We start from the raw sequence: 27482 nt of genomic DNA, 5'->3' as shown, positions 1-27482 counted from the left end.
AGGTTGACTGGTTTTTTCCTTTCTGTTTGAGAGGTAACCAAAAGGAAATGGCTCATGCATCAGTATTTAACTTGTAGCTGGCACAGCCTCATTGGATAATTTTCTGCCACTCAGATCTGCTTCACCTCCTCTTGAGGCTGAACCTGACCCTGTGCCTGTAAGGAAGCTCTAAGAAGAGCAGTGACTATGTGGTTGCTGAGCACTTTCTTCCTGACAACAGTTTTTTCTGGTAGTTCTACGTGCCCTGCTCATCCTGCTCATCCACCAGTGGAAAAGGGGATGCTCTCTTAGCTTCTCAATTTTTTCTCTTTTACTGCCACAGGTGGCTCTACACAAGACTTGCAGCAAACACCTATATCCATCACCAATCCAGAAGGAAAAACAGAGCTAATAAACTGCCATGTCTCCAGTCCTGATTTAAGCAACGTTTTTATTCACTGGTACCAAAAGAGGGTCAATGCACCTCCCAAGCATGTTGCCTACATGTCTTCCAGGTTTTTCCTTGGAAATCAGTGTGATGAGGGGAAGTTTGCTGTTAAGAAGGATCTCAGGAAATCTGTCTGCACCATGACAGTGAGCAAAGTAAAGCTGCAAGACTCTGCCACCTACTACTGTGCTATTTGGGATGCAAAGCAGTAGAAAGCCACAGGGGACCTGCACAAAGGCATGCTCTACTTTCCAGATAAGAACCTGGAGTATTTGACAATACACAGGAACACTGCCACCCTACTTTTCCCAAATGCTTTGAATCAGATTGCAGGCAGCCAGATACAAAAGATGCTGCTGAGCTTTGCAGATGCACTCTAGAACCAGTACCAGCAGACCTGTTATTCCACTTTGCCAATAAAAAGGGCATTTTTTGGGTCAGGATGGACTGCCTCTGAGTGGGTTTATAAGATGACAGGTTTGGCTAAAAGCAGGGTCCTGCTAAGAGCAGGAAAAATCTTTCTATTCCCACTACCCTTCAAGCCACATCTTTGGAATAAAACCCTAGTTCTGTCATTTATATGGCAGAATAGAAGGTTATAAGTTATATATGTAAAACCTATATATATATAGGTTATATATTTTAGCAAAATAAACTTGAAGCACCGGTTAAGACTGCAGATGCAATATACCCATTTTATACTTCTCTGTCACTTGAGAACCTAGTTTTATTTTCTCTTTGTTTTCTGCTGGAGCTGATCACATTTTCATTTAGGTTAAAACACAAGTGTCCTCATTGACTTCAGTGAGGCTTCTCATCCTATATAGCAAGACTGCAGCTATAGAGCAGATGTTTTTATTTTTGCAGACAGAAAGACATTCCTTTGAGTAATTTCAGCTCTTTCTGTTTATGAACAAACAACATGTTGATAAAGTCACCGGATCATTATGTTCCTATCCCAAAGGACCCAGTATTGACAGTACCCAGTATGGGGTCTCCAGAGCACACTGTGCACTGGGGCACCAGTTGCATTTCACAGGAGATTGAAAGATCAGGTTCCTGGCACAACTGTAGGACAGCAGTTAATGGATCTGTGTGAAAATTCTTGAAGAAAAATTAAAAGCTGTCTAACAAGTAAAATGACAACAACAGGAAAAGGGTTTAGTGTTCTTTCCAAGGAAATTAGAGGTGACCTTGTGTCTGAAAAATTACTTTGAATTGCACAAAATAATTTCTGTATTTCACTTGACTTAATTGTCTTTATTTTAAACTAGGCCTATGGGGGTTGCAAAGCATTTGTGTTTCTTGGCATTGTGATTTTTTTCCAGCATTTGGAGAAGCTACTCTGAGGTGTAGCATCTCACCTTACCTGTGACAAGAAACAGTCACAAACACAACAATCCTGCTTTTGAGCTCCCAAATCTCTGCTGTGTATTTTCCTGGTCTTCAATATTCAATCTGTGTCACAAACAGTAATTTCACACCCCTCCAATTCATTTAGCTCCATGATTTGAGTTTTGTTTTTTTATGTTTTATTGGCAGCCAACCTGAAGAAAAGTCCATTTCCTTGGTCTCGAAAGACCAAGGTAGAGTCCAGGCATTGTTTAGAAGCTTTCAACTAGTCTAAAATCAGTGGTAAAATTTGCTTTAGACTACAAAATTACTTTATAGATGAGTTAAGGTAATTTGAAGGGAGGTTTGTGCCACTTGTGTAAAGCTATAATCTGACTGTTGATTTTGAAGGGTTCAATCAGGCTGCTTTATCTCAAACAACACCTGCCAGGACAACCTCTCTGAAAGCCCAAGTGAGTAATTTCCTTTCCTCAGTTGCAATGCTCTGCCCTTGCTGGGAGCGCTGTTAGCTTCCTCCTGAGAGCAGACACAAGCAAGAGCCCTCAGGATGCTGCTGCTTCATCTCCTGGCCCTGGCAGCAGCCTGGTCTCGTAGGTTCCCTTTGTCACCATGACACAGAGCAATGGAAGGATGCATCCCATGTTTATGTGTGTGAATGAATAGCAAGCTAAGAGTATTTGTTCTGTTTTCTCTCTTTCTTTCTAGATGGACAAGCACAAATGTTTCTAAAGCAGAGACAACTGTCCATTACCAGAGGGCACAAGACAACTGCATCAATGGACTGTATAGCTGAGGGTATTTCTGATTTCCAGCACTTATATATACATTGGTACCGACACAGACTCTCCAAAGCTCCAGAACGGATTCTGTACATCGGCCCCGGTGCTGCTTCTTACGATGACAGTTTGTACAGCAACAAGTATTCTTCTTTCAAGAGAGGTACAAATATCTGCACTTTCACAATCAATGACATCAACTCCAATGATGAAGGTACCTACTACTGTGCCTACTGGCATTTCCACGGAACTTGCAGGTGACAGGCAGCCTGTACAGAAAGCTGCCTGTGCCCTGAGGGGAAGGCTTTCTGTCAAACACAGAGAATCATAACTGCACTTTCCTGCCTCTTAAACACCCCAACACATTGATGCTGAGCATGTTTACATGAATATCAGACAAGGAGAAAACCAAAGATGCAACTTAGGTAGTACAATGCTCTGTGCTGGGGAAAATGAGCACTCCTGTGGGTGATGGCATTGCAGCTAAATTATATAGTAACACAGATCATCTCTGAACAACACAGATACTTCCCCAAATACAGCCTGAGAAAGCAAAAACTAAGCAATATCGGGGAGGGAGCATAGGAGAAGGATATTTGCACTTAAGATCTAGCTTGGGAGGCTTCAAATGCAGATGATGGTGGAGATAAAGGTGATACTTATCAGTAGTAACTCCCATCCTAATGGTTATGATGACAATGACTTTTGTAGGCAAGGATCCATTACACTGGGCAACACCTGAAAAGACTGTTCCAAGAAAGAGCTGTGAAGACCTTTTACAAGGACAAGCTGCAGATTAAACCAGGGAACATATAGAAGTGGTGATACAGCACTGCTCAGCCAGACAGCTGTGAGAAGAGCTGCAGTGAAATTTCATGTGGCAAGGGTATTCACAACCCCCTGCCCATGCGAGTTCTTTTTTGGTTTTTTCATTTTAGGTATATCTGCGCTACAGGACCTGACACAAACTCATGTATTTATCACAAGGACAACAGAAAAGTATTAACTTTCTGTACTAGGTGTAATATGAGATTTATTTGTGTACAGTGCTATTGACAAAAGCTTAAAAATTATCCAGAGGATTCTCTCTTTTGGGTCAGAAAATGTGAAAATTTTCTCAGGGAAGAACATGATGTATGATGGCTGCTTCCCACGGGACCATTTGCTATAAAGTCTTTGCAGGGCATATTTTCAGCCTTTGAAATTCAGGGGAAGTACCATAAAAAGCAAGGGGCAGCAAATACCTATCTGGTAGAAATGCATACTTCTCCCTGGTTTTGCCACAGCAACTGAGTCTGTCCTAATAGAGCCACCAGCTGTATGTTTTCCTATTTGGTGCTACAACCCCATTATCAAGGAAGGCAGGCACTTGCACAGAGGTCCAACCACCTTGCTGCTGGCAAGACACTACTGCCAGAGGAACTCTGTATTTCATGCAACAACCTGAGAGAGTTAAAGGGATGCAAAGATCTTCAAAATAAATGTGTCACGGTTAGTGCGACCAAATGTTTACACGGCATTTTATGTATCTGTAATTCTTGATGCACAGTGAAATTAACAGCTGACTGTTTTTCTAAGATAGATTGATAGATAGACAAATACGATTAAGTATTCCTAGACCTGTTCCTATGCAGTTGGAGGTGCAAAGCTAACCAAAATTCTTCCCCTCAGGAGAGAAGGAGAGACACAGTCCACCAATCAATCTGAAGCAGGCAAAACCTATTTCCTGCCCCTCCAACTCTTTCTGCCTCAAAGCCCCCTTTTATACTATAAATTTTTGGCCCTTTCCAATGAGATGGAACAATCACATGCTATAGATGGGGTTTGGTAACTTTGGCCATACATGTATTACATGTCTCCTGTTCTTCCTCATTTGCATTCCAAGGGACATGAAAGTTAAATATGTCACTTGTCACTTACTTTTAGTGTCACTTACTTTTGGTCAGAATTTATATTTAACACAAGTGATGAAATAAACACTTTTGCCCCACCCCCCTCTAATATCTGAAGCAGTGTTTGCTGTCTGATCTTTTCCAGAGAGTTTTTGTGTGCCTTTTCTTCTCATCAGAGCAGATTTACAGCAAGGCTCACCTTTCAGAGTGAAGGGAGAGTGAGGACAAGGGGTGGTACATGGGCACAGGTGCTCCTTTGTTCCTCACTGAAACCACACAGGGCTGTGAGACCTCCACTTCACCCCAGGCATCCTTTGGTTGTGAGACCTTGCTCAAGCCAGGTGTAAGGGCCGCACAGAGCCCAGCTCATATCATCCTCAACCAGCCTCATAAATTCCACATGCACTTAGAGCAACACTGAACAGCTCTGACCATTTGCCACGCTGCTGCAGGCAGATGCCCTCAGGTGGGAAGTAGCCTGCCCATCTCTCCATCCTGTCAAGGTCCCTCTGAAGCCCTCTGAGGTATCAGCCACTCCTTCCAGCTTCGTGCTGTCAGTGAACTCAAGAGGCATCTGTCCCTTTCCCCAAGTCATTGATGAGAAAGTTGAACAATACTGGGCCCAGTGCTGAGCCTTGGCAGACAGCACTAGTGACCAGCCTAGTTAAAACCTAGCTGGGGCTGTTCAGCCTGGACATGAAAATGCTTAGGGGAGACCTTATTGAAGCATTCCAGTATCTAAAGGGCACTGACAGAAAACAAATCTTTACAAGGGTAGATGGTGATAGAAGAACGGGGAAGGGTTTTAAACTGAAAGATTTTTTCAAGCAGATGTTAGGAAGAAATTCTTTACTCTGAGAGTTGTGAGGCACTGAACAGACAACCCAGAGAAGATCTAGATGCTCCATCCCTTGATGTGTTCAAGGACAGGTTGGATGGGGCCCTGAGCAACCTGACCTAGAGGATGACATCCCTCCCCACAGGGTGGAGATGAAAGCTAGATGATCTTTAAAGTCCTTTCCAACCCAAAACATTCTATTATTCTGATTCCCTGAAGTTCTAGGGAAAGGCTGGTGGAACATTCTTCTGGGACAGTTCTGAGGTGTTTGAGAAGAGAACATCCTTGGGAACAGCCAGACTGATCAACTTGAATTTTTATGTGTGTGCTCAGTGGGTAAGTCTGAAATAAGTGTAGTAGGTAGATAGATTAATAAGTTTTTTTCAGGTTGAGTATTTTTTGTCCATTCTGTGCTGTTCCTGCCATGGTTTAGCTTGTCAGTAAATGTAACACCCCTTGGGTGGTGTGTTGAAGAACGACCATTGGATGTGCTGAATGAGTCATTTCCTCCTCCCAGTCGTTTGATGCTTTGTCTACCTGAAGGGCTTTATAACATTATAACATTTATAACTGTTTCTATTTATTTCATTTTCAGGTCTAATCTGCACAGGCAGTATGTTGCTGTTTCCAGTCCTTCTTGCAACTTCATTTTGGTCCTGTAAGATCTTTTTCCTCTCCTGTCTCCTTCCTGTCCACAGTGAACATAGGCTGGTTCCAAACTCCGGGAGTTTTACCCTCATGCAATTCCCATGCTTTTGCTTTCAGGTGTAGACATGCAGTTTGTGCCAGTGCAAACCCCAGAGCTGCAGAACCAGATGAAGGACACGTCTGCCAGCATGTCATGTCAACTGAGGGACAAAACCATTGTGCACTGGTACAGGCAGCTTCCCGGAGAGCCGCCGAAAAGGATACTGTACGAGACTGGAGGGGCACCTGTTTTTGATGACAACAACAATAAAAATAGATTTCAAGTTCAGAACGATCCTACTCAGCCTGTATATCGTCTCATGATAAGTTCTTTAACCCCGAGGGATTCTGGCATTTATTACTGTGGATACTGGTACATAACAAGAACCACAGCATCAGTTGGGCAAAGATAAGCCTTACAAAAAGACTTTTTGTGCTCTGAACCACAAGCTGTGAACTCCGCTAAAAATTAAAATGCTTCCTTTTCCACCCCTTTCATGACTTTCTGCAGCAGGAGAGGAAAAACAACTATGTCTTATGACAAGTGTTAAATATCTGATCGATCTGATGTTGACAATTCAGTATATCATTCCAGTACTCAGATTTATCTGCAACATCCAGAAACTGAAGCCTTCCTGTCACTTTTAGATAAATATATGAAACATTGCTCTTAAAATGAAGGCTAGATTTTACTGAAAGCACTTGCATGACAGTGAACACAGTCTGTCTTTGTGTGTGAGTTATAGATTTCTCTTCTCTGTTAGAATCCTAGCAAGCAGAACAACATTTCTTCATCCCTCAGTGTTTTCTCTTGAAGAAAAGACGGGAATAGGAAAGAACGGGGGAAGACCAGCTGATCTTGCACATCCTCCTTCATATTTTTCTTTTGCCTTCCTTTGCATTTCAGCCACTAAAAAGTCCTACAACAGCCCAGAAAACCTAATTTTATTGTCACAATTCCTTATTTGATACGTTCAAGACATAAATTGAAATCCTCAGCCATGAGCTATGCCACAGACAAGCAGAGACTCTGAGAGCCTTTGGGTTAAGTGTGCTGAGTTTTTAAAATCAGATTCTACAAAGACTGGTTCCAGGAAAGCTGGCATTTTCCTGAAAGCTAGGTCAAAACACCGAGACACTTTTACATCTTTCACTTTCTGAATTTGAGTGCACATGTTCAGTATCCTTTAAAAAATGAGCACAAATACCTCCACAGTGATAGATTTATAGTTCTACAGGCTCTGAACATTTTTTTGGTTAAAGTTTCTATGAGATTTGAGTGCATAACATCTTTCTATGGATGTTTCTGTCCTCCTCAACTGTTTGAAAAATAGGTACATGTGACCTCAGATGTTAACTTCAGTCAGCCTGCCTTTTGTCATTGTACTGTGGGATCTGAGAATTTCTCACAACCAGTCGAGGATGTTTCAGGGGTGAGTTGGCAGCAACCTCTTGACGTAGGTGACTGGGCTTGTTGTGGATGGAAAGGTCAGGACAGGTTTGGCTGCAGCGACTATGAGCCAGTGGCGTACAGACTCCTGAGAGAAAGCTGCCAGGCAAAAGGCAGGACCTGAGCCCTGAACTTTAGGAGAGGAGACTTTAAAGTTCTTCAGATACCTGCTTGGAAGTATCACACTTGATACAACCCTGGCCAGGAATGTTAGCTGATATCCAAAGATCTTCTCCAAGTTCAAGAAAGGTCCAGTCTGACACCTAGAAAACCAAGTAGAGGCAGCAGGAGTACCTCCAGAGTAAGCAAAAAGCTGCTGATTTTAATCAGGCATAAAAATGAAATATAAAAGAGGTGGAATCAGGGGCAGGTGATCCAGGAGGAGTATGTAGCTGCTGTTCAACCATGCAGGAATAGGCTTAGGAAGGCAATAAACTAGCTAGAATTGAATTTGGCAAATGATGTAAAGGGGAACAAGAAAGGATTCTATAAATACAGCAGCAGCAAAACAAACACTAGGGAAAGCTGCTGGATGGGGCAGGGAAATTGGTGATGTATGATATGGAAAAACCTGAGGTACTCACTATTTCCTTTGCCTCAGCATTTACCCATAAGAATGGCCTTCAGGTATCCCACGCCCCTGAGACCAGGTGGAAAGTTTGGAGCAAGAAAGACAAAGCCTTTGGTGGAGGAGGATCAGGCTAGTGAGCACCTGAACTGTGCACACCTAAGTCCATGGTGCCTGATGGAATGTTTCCACATTGGCAGCTGGCCAATGCCTTTGCAAAGACACTCTTACTTACCTGTGGAAGGTCACAACAATCTGCACAGGTTCCTGAAGACTAGAAGAAATTAAATGTCTCTCTTATTTTCAAAAAAGAGAAAAAGGAAGACCTAGGGAACTGCAGTCAGGTTAGCACTGTCTCTGTCTGGGAAGGTGATGGAGCCACTAATCCTGGAAACCATTTACAGACAGGAAGGTGAAGAAAGTGATCAGGATTAGTCAACATTAATGTACAAGGAGGAAGTTATTTAGACAACTTTGATAACAAAGCTCTTAGCAAAATACATTTTGGGCATTTCATCAGTGACAAGTCTCTTTAGTGATAATTTTAACCTGGAAAGATATTTTGTAAAACAATATTCCAGCCACTCCATGTGTCTTCTCCGTATAGACACTTTCATGTTTGGTCAGTAATTATTCCTACTTGTAGACTTACTGTGTTAGAAAGCTTACAGTACAAAACTTAGACAGTGTCTGTAAATTAGGCTTTTAATCATGTGTGATCCAGTCACTGACGTATTCCTTTCATTTCTTCATCTAGAATCAGGTGCCTGACAGATTTCTGCTTTGTGATCAGAAGATTTTTGCTTTGTGATGAGAAGAATAGCAATGTACTGCTTCTGTTTCATCCATGGTACTTTTTGGCAACAGCACCTTGATTTCAGGTCCTCAACATGCAATAGCCAATGCAGTTTTCATTCTGCTTAGCTATAGTTGCCATGCAAAAGACTGCCGGGATAAGTGATTTCTTCCTTGACTCTCCCTCCCTTCACCTCAGGGTGGCCTGAAAGAAAATTAAACAGGCCTTCCCACATTTATTTATAGGGAAGAAGGGGATCATTTTGATTGCCACCACACAGGGGCAGTTGTCTGTCTTTGCCTGACCCTCCTCACAGCTCTGCATTCACATGCACCTTTCCAAACCACTCAGCAGCGTGATTACCACCAGTGTGCTGTATGTGGTCAAGTGCCAGCAGGAGAGGGAACGAAGTAACCCGTCTTCACTCCTATCTACCAACAGCCCAGGCTCAGCTGGGGAGACAAGACTTTGTTTTTCCTGCTGCAGAAAATCATGAAAGGGGTGGAAAAGGAAGTATTTTAATTTTCAGCAGAGTTCACAGGGGAGACCTCACAGCATCAGACCCATTCATCAAGATGTCTCTCTGCAATGGCTGTTGACAACAGCTGTTCTCTTTTGTTTTCCAGCCTTGTTTCCAAGAAGTGTTTGCATCTCAGCTAAGCTATGAAACTGAAATCCTGCGGCTGTGCGTTTCCTCCCGCACCCTGAACCAAAGGAAAGACAAGTCCCCACAGCTGAGCTTCTGCAGTCACTGCAGGTTGATGGTCTGCAGCTTTGGTGGAGGGCACTACCAGCACAGGGGCACCCTGGGCACTTCTGCACCTTGCATCTAGGTGACTGAGCTGAAGCAGCAAGAGGCAGTCCTCGCCTGCTGTGACACTGCGCACCTCTCTGCACCCCTCAGGTGAGGGACACACTCACTGCCCACCAGGGTAACATCCAGGCTGAAACCTTCACTCCACCACACGTATCTGAACATGATCTTTACTTGCAACCTTTTCTCAGTCACTTTGACTAGAATTTTATAGGGCCACAATCCTTGGATTTTATCAATATTTCCCAGATTTACTTGAAAAGCAGACAGGAATACAGCCTTTTCTCCAATTTTAATATTTGGCAGCCTGGAAAGGATTTTCTGCAAAAACACCCCATCTGCTTGCACACAGAAGATTCATCACTGAAGACCATTCAAGAGAGCCACCCCCTCCTTCCATACGACACAGTTTCCATTTGGAGTGCCTTTCATCCTCCTCTGAATCTCAGTGAGAGCAAAGCGTGACAAGCAAACATGCTGCTGCTGGTAGTGCTTGTGGCCACAGCCCCTTGGTCTTGTGAGTACTTCCTTATTTTCCTACCTTTCCTTGCAGGCACCCATGGCTTGGCAACAGGCATCTTTCCAAATCCCTCAATTCCAGCTAATGACAATTTTTTTCTCCTTTTCTCTTTCCTAGATGGATTTGCACAGGAAATTCCCAAGCAGAGTCCTATATCTATCACGAAGTTCCAAAAAAGTGCACGGATGACATGTGAAATTCGGACATTACAGGAAAATTTTGATGACACTGTCATACATTGGTATAAGCAGAAGGAGGGTGAAGCTCCACAGAGGCTTCTGTTTGTTTCAGGAGGCAAAGTTACCACTGAAAGTGGCTTTCAAACAAACAGATACTTGGTTGAAAGAAGTTCTGTCCAGAAGCAGTGTTTTCTTACAATAAAAGATGTAGTTCCAGATGATGCTGCTACTTACTACTGTGCCTACTGGGATCCTCACTGTGATAGAAATGCAAAGATCATCAAGGCAAAAAACCCACCCACAACATCTGAACCACAAGATTGTAAATGTGCCACTCCACCAGTCTTCTCACTGCATCTGAGTGAGCTGCTGGAAGGCCCAACCTTTTTCTGCTACTCCAAAAGAGCGGGTAACCCCACATAAATGTCCTTCTCAAAGTCTGGTTTATCATTAGCACTCCTGTCTTCAACACACATCTATTTAAAGGGCAAAGGATGCCTTCACTGACTTAAAACTTAACACATAAATACTGGACACTTACAAACTCCTTTGGTACTGTTTACATAGCCATGGAATAATTCTGGTGGTCTTTAGGGGAGCAAACAGAGAAGCAGTAATCTTCTGGTTCAGCCACTTTTCTCCCATAGGAAGGAGTAGGCAGAAAAGAAGTACAGTGTGCTGAAGGAAGTACCTCGGTGATGGGAATGATGTGCTTGCACTGCCAAGCACTTTTGAGGAAAAGTTTCCCCATGTAATCTTCCCTGCTGTACATGTAACCAACTATAAGCTGTTGGAAAACCTGCAAGCCCTGTCTACTCGAAATACTCAGTTACCACAAAATTCCACACAGACCAGTTTAAATTAGAGATTTACAGTCTCTTATCTACCAGAGCTGATGATGTCCTGCTTATAACAATTATCTTGATCCACTTCATATTAAGACAAATAAAATTGCCATGGTTTAGGAATGGTATTCCCCAATTTAGTGTTCCCACTGAATCACCCCAAACCTTGTGCTGTTCCCTCACTCCCACTTCCCCTTCTCCCTCCCACCTGCAGTGAGCTAGAGAGGAGAACTGAAGGCACAAAAGGAAAAGATCGTGGTTTGACATAAGAACAATTTACTGGAAACAGCAGTGTGATAAGAAAAGGAACAGTAACAGCAACAATACTAATGACAGTGTACAAGGAAGAGGTGATGATTCATGCACAAGAACTCACCACACAGAGCCATGTAAAACACAAACCACTGCCATGTTATCCCAACCAAAAGAGATCCCCTTTTCCCCTGCCCCCAGCAGTGACATAAGGCGGTGTAGAATACAGGTGTCCCTCCTGACTACTGCAAAAATTAACCCTGTCTTGTCTGAAACCAGGACATCATCCATTCCTTATTCTATACCATCTACCCCATACTCAGATCCTACACCTTCCAGCTATGTATATATATACACGTATCTATATGAATACAAAAACATGAGTATCATTCCTATAGTCAATGGCCATCCCTCCAAGATGTCTGTTGAGTTCATTTAGTCCATGACTTAGTTTTGTCTGCCCTAGGTGTTTTCCAGGGCAGAAGGGCTGGTGTGCTGTTGGGTGGTTGCAAGCTGCATCAGGAGCTCACAACTGGTGTATCAGGAGCAGTCCATGCTCTTTGTCCATGATGGTTATGGCATACAGTGGCAGTGTCATTCAGCAGCCAATATTATACAGTTCAACATTACAGACTGTTCTTACCCAAAAATCAAACCCCTTGAACTTCACATTGTGTTTCCCTGTCCCTCTGCATTACCCACCATATGCATCTAGGTGCTTGAGCAAAAACAATCCCACAGATGGCTTTGCCTTTGCTTTAGAGGCAAAACCAAACTGTCTTCCCTAGCACATATTCCTCATATGCACCATGGGGACTTTATCCCCTTCTCTGGTATGTGGAGGCTTTGATGGGGCAGGGCAAGCTCAATTAGGAAAGCCTCTGATGTTAACTAACTAGGAGACCTCTGCTAGATGTAGATCCCAATGTTTGAAGATCCCACCACCTCTTGGTTTTAATATGGTTTTTAATAGTCCATCATATCAATCAATATTCTCAGAGGCTGCTTCATGAGAGACAATACGATACACCCTCTCAATGCTGTGCTCTCTGGCCCAGGTGTCTGTGAGGCCATTTTTAGAATGAGTCCCACTGTCTGACTCAGTTCTTTCTGGGGTGTCATGTCACCACAGGATTTGCTTTCCAAGACCCAAGACGGTGGTCTTGTCAGTGGTGTGTGGCACAGGGTACGTCTCCAGCGATCCAGTGGTTGCTTCTCCTATTGTAAGAACATAGCACTTGCCTTGGTGGGTTTGCAGGAGTGTGACACAATCCATTTGCCAGACCTCCCCATATTTATATTTTGACTATGGTTCCCCATACCACAGAGGCCTTACCCTCTTGGCCTGCTTGATTGCAGCGTATGTTTCCCAGTTGTGGATAATCTGGAAGATAATGTCCATGATTGGGTCCACCCCTTGATCAAGAACACATTGGTGTGTTACATCTTCCCTGATGAACTGAGCTGTCATTGGCCCAGTGAGCCAGAAATAATTCATCCTTGCCAGTCAAGATGCATCTCAGACACTAAATTTTGGCAGCCCGTTCCACCTGTCTGTTGTTGTAGCCAACTCTTGGCTACATCTACAGTACATCTACAGGATGTACTTCTCCAACCAGCTTCTCAACCCAGCCAGTGATGTCTTGCCACAGTTCAGCAGTCCATATGCATTTACCTCTGCACTGTCAATTGTTCTTTTTCCTCTCTCCATCCACTCCCACAGAGCATTTGCAACCATCCATGAGACAGGCACTGGCCATTTCTCTCATTCAGTGATATCTAAACCCAGCTAGACAGCTTTCAGCTCTGCAAACAGACTTGATCCACCTTGTACCCCAATAGCTTCTGCAGCTCACTGTATAGGACCCCATACATCAGCTTTCCATTTTCAGTGTATCCCTACAGTACAGCAGGAGACATTAGCAAAGAAAAGCTAATAAGCTTGAATCTTTTGAGTCTGTCCGGAATCTTGGGCAGTGTTTCCACAGCCGAGGCACAGGCTGGTAGGGAGGAAAAAGATGAGCATATTGTCGGAGTCAAGCAATCACCTGAAGCAGTGTTCCTTCTTCTTTCATTGACATCAATGCAAAGGATGCCAAAGGGCTTGCAAGGGATAGCAAGCTCCATACAAACTTCTGCCACATACAGTGTGTACACTGGACAAGGGTCTGCTTGTTATTTGAATCCCTACAGATTACCTTCAGCACAGCTAATTTTCCCAGGTACTGGATACCTTTTTCCATGGCATTCCACTTACTTGGGTACCCTACTGGATCATCTTTGAGAGAATGAAAGAATCCTTTCCCTTCTGCTTGAAAGGAGTTGCCTCCAGAGGCTGAAAGTTTCTGTCCTCTTCCCAATCCCCTTGCCAATGCCCAGGTCCTGGAGCAAGGATCTCAGATGCTTGGCTTCACTACCATCTACTTTCACATTGTGGGGCACGATTTCCCAGCATCAGAGCAGGCAGGTTCACCAGGGCTTTCCTGACTGGCAGCTGAAATCTTTTCACATATCTCACAGCTCACCTGGGGTAGGGATTAGGTGTTTATCTCTGGCCTTGCCTCTTCCTCCTGTTGTGAGGGCCCTATTCTTCATCCCTCACTAAACAAACTGATTTTGTCTTGGATTTATTCTTCTGTGCTAGAACGGGTTGTTCCTCTCATTCAGCTGCAGTTTGAGCGGCTACAGTGCCTGTTGGTCTGTTTTCCTCCTCTTCCTGCTGAGGGCATTTGCTGGTATTGAACTGTGTCCAGTAAAGACTAGGCAGGGCACATTGCAGTAAGTTACACCTCTGCCAGGGTCCTGCAGAGGTTCAGGGGTGAACTTCCAAAATACTGAAGCAGAATAATCCTTCAAAAGCTGTTCCATTTTCTCCTACATTTCATGGCACTCGTGACTATCCACCCTCAAGTTAGATCTCTGAATAACCTCCCTATAAATCTCTGTCCCGACTCTAAGCCACACTGTGTGGCATGGGCCACACTGAGGGGACCTGGCAGATTTTGCAACAGTAACATACTTTCTTTAACACCCAAGAGAAATTAAAAATCCTCAAAAGCTGTTGTAACAGGCCTGAAGCAAGAAAAGGGGGCAAAAATCTTGGGAAAATCATCCTCTCCTGTTCCTTCCACAAACTGGCTATGATTATTAATAGACCCAAAAAAATTGTGCCCAAGGTAAGTGAAGGAGAGCAACACTGAATACACATCCCAATGTCCCTCACTGACCTCTATGCTGTCATGTCACTAGCTAATATCCCCCAATATTCAACAAAGAAACCCTGATCCTTCCCCCTGCTCTGAAAAAGAGCACTGCAAGGTGCACATACAGGAATATGTATAGATAGGGTTAGAACAGAACAAGCAAAATTGTAACCGGTGCTCCATGCTTAATATAATGAATGCCTGGATCAAATTTGTTTTCAACCAGGTCTGGATAGGTCTGTTGTTATCTCAAACTTTTATACTCCATTTGGGCACCAAGTAAGTCTGTTGTGGTTTAGGAATGGTATTCCCCAGTGTGGTGCTCCCACTGAAACTCTTCAAACCATGTTATACTTGCTTGCTCCCCTACTCCCTTGTGGAGGGCTGGAGAGGAGAATTGAAGACACAGAAGGAGAAAATCATGGGTTGAGGTAAGAACAATTTACTGGAAACAGCAATAAGATAAGAAAGCAAATAATAACAGGAACAATGTTAATAATGAAGTGTGCAACATACAATACAATTCCCACATGACTGCTTGAAATTGGCATTAGCTGACTTTTCCCTCCAGCCTGGAACCAGCATTACCCTCTAACACATGTACCTGACCAGAAGGAACCCCTTCTCCCCCAGAACAGACTCCCTTGCCCCACATCCAGCAATTAGGTGAGGTGATGTAGAATAACTTGTGTGTCCTAGCCATGCACTCTCCTGTCTACTGTAAAAATTAACCCTTGCTGTCCAGAACTGAGATAGGTGGCTTCCTTCACTGCATGTCCAAGGTCATGGCAGGAAAAAACACCAGCCAGCATCATTCTGTCTATATCACTCCTGCCCTTAATTTGTGGTTGTGATTAGGATGTTTCTGTCCAGAAGATGTCAAATTAGACCACTGGGTTTTTTTATATCTACTTCAGCTGAAAGACCTTCACCCACTAGTTCCTCCCTTTTGCCACAAATAATAACTTCTCAACAGAATTTTGCAGTCAGTATGCTACAAGAGATCCCAGAAGTACTCTAACTCAGTTTATTTTTTACGCCAAACTAAGTGTGCAGGCTGTTTGATTGACAGTCACGGGGTAGTGACTCCTCTGATGTTATCTTGGGCTGCTTTATAAGAAAACCTGTGCAAGGCAAAGCCTCCTTCTCCTACCAGTTATTATATAAAAAGCTGCCAGTGAGCTGCTGTAGCAAAGCCTGGAGTGATTCCAAGAGGTAGGCAGACAATAACCACGTACTTGGGGCAAGAAAATGCAACATGCAGCACACAGACATCTTCACAATTCTTTTGGCTCTCCCTCCTTTCCCCCTTCTGTGTTCAGACAATGAAAAATGAACTCCATGTAAGTAGTACTTGAGGTCATGTAATTGCAGGTGTACTCTTTTAGTAAAGGGCAGGATTTTCACCTGAAGGTACGTGGTTTTTTTACATGCAGAACTCTGTGTTCTTATTTGCTGCCTAAAATCAAAGAAAAACCATAATCTAATTCTAAGACATTAAGTGGAAGGGTTATCTAACAAATTTGTAACACTTCAGAAAAGAGATTTTCTCTGAAGGACATCAGCTATTGGCTGAACATCCAGCTGAAATTCCCAACAACCTCCCAGCAGCCAAGGATGAGGTCTTCATGCAGACTCCCATGAATGATTGAAAAATTGGGATCTTCTTCATCGATGGTATATCAAGAGAGCATGCCTGCTTATTGCAAAGTCAAAACATAGTGTGGAGCACCTGGATTAAATACTTTGGCACAGGAACAAAGCTAATTGTCTCTGGTAAGTACCATTATCATTGAATTTATTTTCACAGAATCATTCAGGTTCTCAGATAATCAAGAATGAAAGACTGTGAGGAAAATTAATTTCTCCCTGATAAATCATATTTTGTTTGTAAACTGTGCATGGTGTCCCAATTGGGTAGGTAGATTTAAATATTGGGATGGTTTCATCCTGTTCTAGGAAACAAAAGTAAACTTCTTGAAAGCTAACTCCCAGAACAGCATGTGAGAAATAAAAAATTTCTTACTGCCAGAAGTGGTCTGGTCTAAATTGATTGGGAAGAAAAATTCCCAGAATGCAATGAATGTCTAGTTCCTGGCCCTATTGAAAGCAACTGGTTTGCTTTTGTGTTATTTTTAATTGTGGTGAAGCTGTGCAATTGAAAGGATGAATGCTGTTTTCAGTATAAAGCATATAGATAGCAATGCCTACAGTATGTTACTCAGAAACTACATTACATTATCAAGGTGGCTATAATTAAGGCAAATTTCAAATTTCTGAGGAGAGTTACAGAGGAATTTAAAACGTTGTCTATCCATGCCTCTGGCCAAAAATTTTCAGAACTTTTTACTTGCTACAAAAATTAAGGTATTTCTAGAAACGGCACTCTAGTCAATGTTGAAAATTCAGCTATAGCGCTCAGTCAGATTTATCACCAGCCTCTAAATCAGAGAGATTTTTTCTGTAGCCTATGGAAGAAAAGTTCAGTGCAGGAGATACTGATAAGCATTATCAGACTGTGGGATGCTGACATCAAAATATTTGGAAGTGGAACTGAACTTAGAGTTTCAAGTAAGTACCAAATGTAAAACTTGACTACTTCTGAAATGCTTTTCAATACAGCTAGATATTGGCTGGCAAGAAGTGCTCTGTTATTTTAACTTTCTCTAAATCTGCTGTTCTGAATACTTTTCAGGATTTTCCCCTTAAACAGCATTTGCAGAACACAATGTAATTGGTCTGTATTTATGCATGAAATGGAGGAAACACAACAGCTATTGCAGCAGAGACCTATATCTTATCCCATTATGATTTTCTATGTAAAAATGAATTTAAATATGGCAAAGACAGCATTTGGAGAAAAGAAAAATGTTTTTTATCTCTAAGTATGCATATTTGACCTTTGTGATACTCCTAATTCACTCTGAAAATAGTATGTCCAACCTCTGTGTTACATATATTCTATGAATAGCAAAATATTTTTCTTTCGGACTGTATCTGACTGTGAATGAAAATGAGAGAGTTATCTGAGATATGCCCAGAACAGTAAGTTGTACCTTTGAAGATAAGCAGAGTTGAAAAGCTGCTCTCTCTTCCTAGCTTTTGCAGAAACTGCTTATTATCAGTTATTACTACAATTCAAAGTGTTTTGCTTCAAGTACACCCTAGGTGCTGTGATACTTGCCTGTAATTTGGCTCAGCTAAGCATCTGAGATGAAAATAGTTTGCCTAATTTTGACCAGCTGGAAATGGTGTATCTTGTTAGTGGGAATTTTGATTCCAGTCGATGCAGTTTTGCTTCATGTTACTGGTAACAAAAATATTGGTAAACAGTCTCATGCTCCTCAGATCTCTGCATAATGTTCACCAGTTCTAAGTCTGATCTTATGGGGATGTATAAGGAGCAAATTATCTTGCCAACATCTGATCAAATAAATCTTATGGTGATGCTGCCTGTTTCCATAAAGCAGAGATGGAGCTAAGGTGCCCCATCTGCCCCATCTGTCCACCTAAGCTTTCAGAAGACTCAAATTAATTGAGATGAATCCTGTTCATTTAACAACTTATATGCCCTCCAAAAATTCCACCTTTTTTCCTTTTCTTTTTTTTTAACTTTAGTTTATTTTAGGTGGCTGCTCCTTTTTTACTTTCCTAGGGTCTAAAAATTGATTATACAGCAATCTGATTTTCTTTAGAGTACTATTTACCCATGTAAACACAACCGAGCCACACTGATAGTGTAAAGGCTTTAGTCGCCGTGATTGGTTATTATAACAAGGTGTTTGGCTCAGGCACAAAACTTGTTGTCTCAGGTAAGTTGAATTTATATTGTTCATACAATTATGGGAGCTTGGAGTGGTCATATAGATGAGTATTATACTATCTCAGAGGTCACTCAGCCACTTAGAGCCTCAATCAGCACTGTTCATTGTGCAGGATTTTCCTCCCCAGCTGGCCATTCCCATATTCATCCTTGTGGTATTTGTAATGCAGTGGGTTAGAATCACAAACATGCCTAAAAAGAAGCTATTTCAAGCCACTTTTGATCATAGTTCTCCTAGAAATCTGATGGAAAATGGTGTGTAATAGTTTTCAGAGACCTCATTCTTTCCTCCAGCTTACTGAGGGAATTCAAGAGAATTCAGGGAATCTAGAAAATGAGAATTAAGTATTAAAAAAGAAAACCTCTTTTTAATACAGATACAAAGAGCAGTATGAAGTGGACATTGCAAAAAATATTTTTGAATTAGGCTAGAAAAAGTGAAATAACTTGTTCATAATTATTTCGTCACATACATAATACTTTGCATTTGAAATAAATTAGCACCTCCAAATTTTCCTCTCATTACTTAATAACCGCTTAACAAATTAATTAATTATTCAGTATTAATTATGGTGAATTACTGCTTAGTAATTGCTTAATGAATAAGTGATCCTTTCTTGCAGAGACATTAATTTTAATGGAAAGTGGCAGACAAATATATTTTTTCCCACTTCCCACATGTGCTTTAAATGACATAATCCTGAAGTGAACAACTATTCAAATAAAAGGCAGAGGAAGTACTTCTACCAAGTGTTTTAAGCTAGGTTAATACATAAACCTATATTAACTTATCAAGCAAATTGGTATAATGATTTATGCCAGAAGGACTTAGTAAATATAATTCAGTGGAAATATCTGTGACATGATAAGCATGTTGTTTTTAGTGAAAACCCTTACCTACCTAACTGGGTAATTGCCATGCTTTTCCTACATACAGTTTAAAATAAATTCTTTTCAAGCATAAATCTAATTCTGTAGGATTTTGTCTTAATGAGGCCAAGGCTTTTGACCCATTACTAGAGTAAAAGGGCTGTAGTTACTTCACATTTAAGAGCTTAAAATCATTAAGAAATGGAGAAAACCAGGACTTAGGATAAGGGTCTTTGTGAATAGAAGCATTAACTGAGATTGAATCCAAATATTTTACTTTCAAGAAGCCAAATCAAGAGAATCTTATTGTTCATAATATAGTTGTTGAATCTGGTACTTTTCTGGCCAAAATCGTAGAATCATAGAATGGCTTAGGTTGAAAGAGACCTTAAAGATCAGCTAGTTTAAACTCCAGTGCTGGACACTTTCCACTAGGTGAGGCTGCTCAGAGCTCCATCCAACCTGGCCTTAAACACGTCCAGGGATGGGGCATTCACGATTTTTCTGAACTCTCTGTTACAGTAGCTCACCACCCTCACAGTAAAGAATTTCTTCCTAAGATCTAGAATAACCCTACTCTCAGTGTGAAGCCATTCCCGCTTGTCCTGTCACTACATGCTCTTGTAAAAAAGTGTCTCCACCTCTCTTGTAGGCTCCCTTCAGGTACTGGAAGGAAGCAATTAGGCAATCCCAAAGCCTTCTCTTCTCCAGGCTGAACAATATCAGTTCTCTCAGCCTTTCCTCATAGGAGAGGTCTGATCAATGTGTTGGCTCTGGACTTGCTCTAACAGGTCAATATCTGTCCTGTGCTGGGGACCCCAGAGGTGGACTCAGCACTGCAGGTGTGGTCTCATCAGAGAAAAGTAGAGGTGCAGAATCCCCTCCCTTGCTCTTCTGGTCATGTTTTTGGTGCAGCCCAGGACACATTTGTCTCTCTGGGCTGGGAGTGCCCATGGCTGGGTCATGTCCAGCCTCCCAAACACCAGCACCCCCAGGTCCTTCTCCCCAGGGCTGCTCTCCATCTGTTCATCCCCCAGCCTGTCAGTACTGGGGGTTGTCCCAACACAGGTGCAATACCTGGTACTTGGTCTTGTTAAACCTCATGAAGTTCCCATGGGCCCAATTCTTGAGCTTGTCCAGGTACCTTTGTAAGTCATCGCGTCCTTCAGACCGCAGTTTCTGTAAAGGACTGTACCAGAGTGCAGATGTATGTAGTGTTTGGTTCTGGCACAAAGCTCATTGTCTCTGGTAAGTTTTTTCACAGTCTTACGTTTTTAAAAGTTTTGTAATGGGAAAGCTTTGGGAAGAAGGCTGACAGCTCTTTAAGGTATTTGGAAAGGCTCACCATAGGCCAAGACTATACTATATTGTTATCAGTTATAATCAGGCCTGCTGTCAAGCAGGACAAGAATCCTGTTTATGAGCTGGGTGCGCTGAGTGCCCTCCAGTCCCACTGGCTTAAAGTGCGACAGAGGAGCTTTGAGTGTCAGTACAAAATAACTCCATTTTGTGGGATCATCCAAGTAGTGAGAACTAAAATTTCAGTTTAAAAACACAGTGACCTTATTTATAAATCTTATTTATAGATACTTATAAAGAAACTGTGGGGGAGTTTAATTAAGGAAAACTTTTGACAGCTAATCTATCTAAACATATATTTTGAACTTAATTTTTTAATAGCTCATTGGTAATGAACCTAACTCCAGGATTTTGTTTGAACAATGTTTTACAGCCTCTCTGCATTGTTACATGAGAGAAAAGACAAATCTTACCTTAAGAAATATCTGCTCATACCTATATTTTACATGAAAAAGTAAGACCTATATACATCTTAATATACCTCTGCCTTAGAAAACTGTTTAACAAGGTAAACCACAACAGTTTTCAATGTTTAGCCGAATCAAAACTGACAGAGGAGTTCAAGTTCATTACTTCAATTCTTTAGAAAGAACCAGATAATTTACCCAGAAAAGCCAGTGCAAACTGTCTTACTGACTTCAAAGATTTTGCGGAACAGCCTGAAAATACATCAAAACTTACAACCGATTCTACAAGTTTTCATACTTTTTTTTCAGAAACATGCATACAAAGATACTTTTTGTCAAGTAAAAATAGATAGATAGATAGATAGATAGATAGATAGATAGATAGATAGATAGATGAAAAACTTAACTCTTTTCAATTCTCCACTGTCATCCATTTGCCCGTATATGTACATGAGACGCTTCAAGGCCTGAAGACAGCAGCAATTATTCAAGCAAAGTGTTCCCTCAGTATTTTGGTATGATTTAGGTGTTTCATGTAAGCTACACACCTAGGGTGCAATAAATGAAATGATGTTGGCAATTCCAGAGGTGGAAATTATTCCGTCATAACCAAAGTCTCTAAAATGAGTAGGATGAGCTAGCAGTTAGAAGAATCTCTCTTGCCTCTCCACTTAGATTTGATATCCTGATAGAATGTCAAACTAAGCAATTAAATGTACTGAAATTAGAGCAACTTACTAAACTTAGAAAATCTAATAGAAACCTCTAAAATAGTCATGAAGCTTTGCAGAATACGCTGGGCCAAGAGCTACTTCATGGTCTTGTGAACATATACCAACAAATAGATAATTTTAGAAATTGCTCTAATCTTCAATCCTTGGGAGGACTGATGCATACAGAAGATAAAATTAACACCTAAATTAATGTTAAGGAGCTATAAAGTTGTCAGAAACTTTATTTCTGATACAACAGAACTCAGTCCAAATTGTCATTTTAATGACCTCTCTAAAATGAAGGAAACTCTTAATATAAGGAAGGTAGACAGGTCATCTTTCTCTTTAAGGACCAAGTTTGAAATACTTCAAAGAATCAGTAAGTTGTTTCAGGGAGAACGCAATGTAGAAGATTTCTCTAGAACAGCCAGATCATTTAAAGAAAAGTGGAAGCTTTTTGGCAAAAATGAGTTTTATAGTAATGTATTTTCTCCCAATGCATTAAAACGGCACCAGTCAGACGAAAACTTAAACCCCATGCATCTACTTGCTCAAATTCAGTGGCAGAGATTTATATAGAAATTCAAGAGAAAAAGTGGGATAAGGGAACACCTAAAAGTTCTCTGCTGCCTTAAAACAATACTCTTAAGCAGTACTTTCTATGTAACAAAAGTCAGTTTTGAAAACTGTATTCAGCCTTCACTTGCAGTTAAGCATGGACAGAAATGATTGCCTGTGAGCACTGCAGAAGCTCACATTTACCTAAATCGGACCCTTAAATTTACTATCCACTTAAATAATATCAAAACCTATCTCAATGTGGACAGAATCTAGATGATTTTGTCTCCTCCTAATCCAGAGAGCATCCAGGCATAATCCAGAGAGGCAAATGAAATGGAGATTATGTCAAATAAGCTCGTGGAAACAGCTCACTTTAAATTTAAAATATATACATGTATATTCATACTGAGCATAGTTCCCAAAGCACAACGCCTGTGCAGACAACTCTGGCTAGATATGCTGTTTAGATGTGAAAATGTTATCCAGCTATAGCATGTTCTTCTGCTTTAGTTTAGCTTTGGTTTTTCATTTCCAGATGCAATAATTCAATCATTTAAACAGATCTAGTATGGCTGAATGGCACTGCCAACCTTTGGTGTCTAGGGCATTTTGTGATTCCATTTTCCTGTCTTGATAAAAATCTTCACCTGGCAAATACATGGAATGCCTTAAAAACAGAGCAGTCATTGTTGTCTTCCCTTCCCTCACCCCCTAAAAATATCATAAAATTAATATTGGCTTTTAAAAAATTAATAGATATAGCTGATGTTAATTATGTAACAGTGGGGACTTATACTGGGGACATAAGATTGCTAGGATTTTAAAGGTAAGTGGTCTATGCTTAATATTCTGTGGACAAAATTTAATGTACTTGTTTTTGCATAAATACTGTAGAGCAATATTAAATTCCTCTTATTGAATAAATGGAGTTCAGGAAATATTACAATTATTTAATAATTGTCAGAGACTTGAATGGGTAAATACACTTTCTGACAGCAGTACTGCTTGGAAGGTTGTGGGATATAGCCACCTTAAGGTTTCTAACTCAGTTTCAAGTGAGATTAACAGCTATTGGTATATTCAACAGTATTTCACTTTCTTAATGTTTCTCAAAAGAGCATTTACATTTGTTACAAGTGTATTAATATTTGTTAATAAGGCTTTTATTATGTTGCTCTTTAGAATTTGTATTCTTGGCTGTGTATTTATTTGCTGTACACTACTGATCTTCCAGTTCTCTGTTTTGTTAATTTTCTCCCTCCAATAACCCATCCAGAAAAAGGAAGTTCTCCCCCAGCAAACTCTGAAATCCTGCAGAAAAAACATGAAAATCAGATAACCTATGTTTGCCTTATTGAGAAATTCTACCCAGAAGTTATTAGGGTGACATGGACTGAAGACAAAAAGGAGGTAACAGACAACGTAGTAAAAGGCGACACTTGGCTGTCCAGAAAAGAGGATGAATACTCAATTGCCAGTTGGTTAACTGTGCCAGCAGAGAATGAGGACAAGAAATACTACTGCAAATATGAGCATGAAAAGGAAAAGGCTTCACTGTCAACACAAGGTATATTCCACATGTTAAAAATGTAATTGGATGTACTATTATAAACCTAATTTTTCTTTACAATAAAATTAGAGTAATAATGCTTTCTATTACTGATGAAAACATCTGTGCTCCTAGGCACAATAGCTAAAGTACACAACTGGTGAAACTACCCAAAGTTTTACCAGGAAAAGTAACTCAGCCTGTTATGGTCCCCAAATAAGCATCCCATTGTTTATAGAAAAAATTGCTTTACAGAAAAATAATAGTTATTTTAAAGTAATGAATCTCATCAGGTGTAAACTAGCACAGTTCCAACAGATCTGCACTGAAACATGTCTGTTCCTTTCCATCTTACAGAAGTTTCTGGAAACAGCATTATTTCTCATATCTTACAGGTGAAAGTCCTTCTGACACCCCTTGACATTATCACAGCTATAAAAATCTAAGGAGTTAAAAATGAGGTCACTGAGGATGTAGAGCAAGTTTAAAAATATTACTTACCCACTATCCAGAAATAATAAGTTAATAAAAGTTAATAGCCATGTATAAAAATAAGGTTTTGTTTTTAATTGTGGAAAGATTGATTCTGATTGTTGAAAGCCAAATCTGAAAGACAATGCAACTTTAAAGAAAAAGTAGCTTATACTCAATGCAAATTGTTTAAATCATCTATAAGAAAAGTTGTCTAAATTGGTTTAGATTAATCTTCTCTCCATACTTACCTCTGCTTAGCTTACTATAAATTAACTTAACTCCAATGAGTGAGCTCATGGCCACAAACAACAATTATGTTTCAACCTTCCAAATATATTTTATTTATATGGAGGATGTATTTAGAGATGCAATATAAATGTCCTTAATGTTTGTATCAATGCATACAAACAACATAAACAAGAACAAACTCAAATTTGCTACTTCAAGAACAAAAAGGATGTATTTTAGAAAAAAAAGCAGCACCAAGATTCCCAGTAGGGAAAGTTAAGATCAAACACTCCTCATTATTATGCTTTGTTGTTGAACAACCACTAACATATTAGCATATTAACTGAAGTCTCTTCCAATATAAATTATTCTGCATTTCTGATAACAGTAGGTTGTGAAGGCAAATGGACTTCAGCTACTTCACTGACAAGGTCAGGTGCTCAAACTGACTACTCTTCCAAATAAAAAACTTTGCGCAGGAACAGCCTAACAGACACATTCCTGAAAGGGCAAAGACACATCTCCCACTTATGGCAACCAATACCCAGACACTTCCTCAAGCATTTCTCCTCTTCCAATTCTCTCTTCAAATGAATTCTACTTGTGAATATCTGCTTTGCAGACTAATCTTAAGGCTCCTGTTTTTTATTTAATACTAACTGGGGCATTTTCCCAGCCTTGTTTGTGTCCAGCCTCTTTTTTCCCCTATTTCTCAATTCATGTTTGTTAAAATTAAAGAAAAACCTAACTGGGGCATTTAAACTCTCTTTCCAGTCGATTCTGTGAAGACTGCTCCTCAGGAAGAGGACTGCAGAACAGTTTTCAATAGAGGTAATTTAATGTGTTAAAATGTGGGAAAGTGATGCATGTCATGCAAGAGTTAGATATCGCTACATAAGATCTGAACGATCCAAAAATTATCTTTCTTAGCAGTATACAGGAAATCTTTCAAGTCTGGGGTTGGCAACTCAAAAACCTTTCATCACTACTCAGAACTAGCTTCTTATAAGGGGCTCTCCTGCCTTTACAGGTAGCTTCATTAAGATGTTACAGATGCTGTTTGGGCTACTAGATTATTAGCCTGCGTTAAGCCCCACTTTTTTAAACACTCGGAGTAGTTAAACATTTCTGCTGATGCTACATCAGCCTAGCAATTGCCCAGAACTCTGGGCAAAGAAATTTTTTTTGTCTTGAATGGTATTTAGAAAGAATCATGAGCAAAGAGAAATACATTAAATACAACACAAAAGGATTTAAACAAACATCGTACTAAGTGGTGGAAGCACTACAGTTATGCTCTTGTCTTTACAAGGAATAATAACCCAGTGACGCTGAGAGTCAGTTTAGTGCTAAGAAACCCACTAGGTCTAGAACTCATTAGAGGTGCAAACCCACTTAAAGAGCAGAACAGATCTTGTACGTGTTTATGCTGTACTCTGGTGTCAATGTAATTGCAGCAGTAAACTGACTACATTGTCCCATTTTTTAGGATGCTATACAATGTTGACATTAAATGAGACTTTTCTGTCTTATATTTGTTACAGATCAGTTAATGCACAGGACAGCATATTTAATATATATCATCCTTCTTCTGAAGAGCTCCATGTACTATCTTATCATACTCTTCTTCATCTACAGAGTGTGGGCTTCAACCAAGCACCAAGGAAAGAAAGCATAAATGCTGTTTTGAGAAAGGGGTACAAATTGATCTTCAATTTACTTTGCCGTGTGCTTATCCATATAGACTCCCCTGCTCTTGGTGTTGGAACAGAAAAAAAAAAAAAATCCAAAATAATATTCTGGTATTAGTGCATAAGGGCTCATTTTGCTTTACTGCTAGTGTTTTTATATCAGGCTAGTTTTCCTAATTTTTTTCTGAATATTGAATAAAGATAGGCAATAGGAATAATGCATTTTAATCCAAGTCTGTATTGCAAAATGAAGAAGGTAGCCATGTCAAAAGTGGATATGCATCCAGAAGCTTAGGGGTATAACAGGGCTTTTGACATATAAAGTACAGATGTGTTTTGTCACTGCATTTAAAGCTTTGTTAGGAGCATTCCTGTACAGGAAATTCACAGGTTTGGTTCATTTTTACTTTTAGTGATTTGTTGCAACTCTCATGTATCCAACAAATCTGGAATTAATTATTCTGAAGTGGTGTGCTTTAAGAGACAATTAGACAAAATTTTTAAAAGTGAACAAAAGAATTTTGAATTAAGAAATCAGATGAGAATAAAAGAGATTCTAAAGTGTACATGTGCAGAAATTGAAGAAATCCACCAGCACTGTGACATGGTCTGAAAATCTGCACATTGTAATTTAATAAAAAAGAAAACTATCACAATGGTCTTGAACATCACCACATCACCTTATTTAAGGACACCTTTTAAAACTGAGCAAAACTGCAAATGTGAAGCTCTGATAAAATATATTCACAAAGGGAGAAAAATTCTCAGATACTTTGAACCCTTAATCTCCCAGTTCCACAAATCAATTCCTTTCAAATTTATGCGTAGAAGTAGGAAGTGGACGTATTGGGATAAATCACTTGCTTGGTTTTGGGCAAAACTCTGCCCTAGGTTTTGGAGATATGCCCCTATAGCATTTACATTTACTGTGTCTGTAATGATGGTGGCAATAAAAGCTTTCCTCCAGCTGTCTTTATGAAGCATGTGTTTGTTCTCCAGCATTTCCACAGCCTGTACAAAGATGTCTAGAAAACCTGATTAGTATCTCTGCTGATATAAATTTCTCAGGTAATCAAAGGTCCTCAAAACATCACTTTTCTGCTTTTCAATGTGTTAATAGAAACACTTTTATATAGAACAATAAATACTAGTTTGTTACATCTTTTCTGCTATAAAACAGAAAGCTAAGCTTTGCAAAACAGCTAAA

At 40.4% G+C, this 27482-nt stretch overlaps 1 protein-coding gene across 1 annotated transcript; it reads left to right on the top strand.

The window, feature by feature from the left end:
- The first annotated feature begins 2322 nt into the window (after positions 1-2322).
- Positions 2323-27190, top strand: TARP (TCR gamma alternate reading frame protein). Its single transcript, XM_088051688.1, has 6 exons — positions 2323-2370; positions 2486-2795; positions 17116-17171; positions 23610-23900; positions 25359-25415; positions 26129-27190. The coding sequence occupies exons 1-6, from the start codon at positions 2328-2330 to the stop codon at positions 26260-26262; spliced, it is 891 nt and encodes a 296-aa protein (XP_087907814.1). The 5' UTR covers positions 2323-2327; the 3' UTR covers positions 26263-27190.
- Positions 27191-27482: the final 292 nt, after the last annotated feature.

The sequence above is a fragment of the Pseudopodoces humilis genome, chromosome 1 (assembly GCF_049639895.1).
Source record: "Pseudopodoces humilis isolate 2021_Gansu_Grassland_sample_001 chromosome 1, ASM4963989v1, whole genome shotgun sequence".
In the NCBI taxonomy this organism is placed as follows: domain Eukaryota; kingdom Metazoa; phylum Chordata; class Aves; order Passeriformes; family Paridae; genus Pseudopodoces; species Pseudopodoces humilis.
The sequence above is the reverse complement of the archived record's forward strand: the minus strand, read 5'-3'. Positions and strand labels throughout refer to the sequence as shown.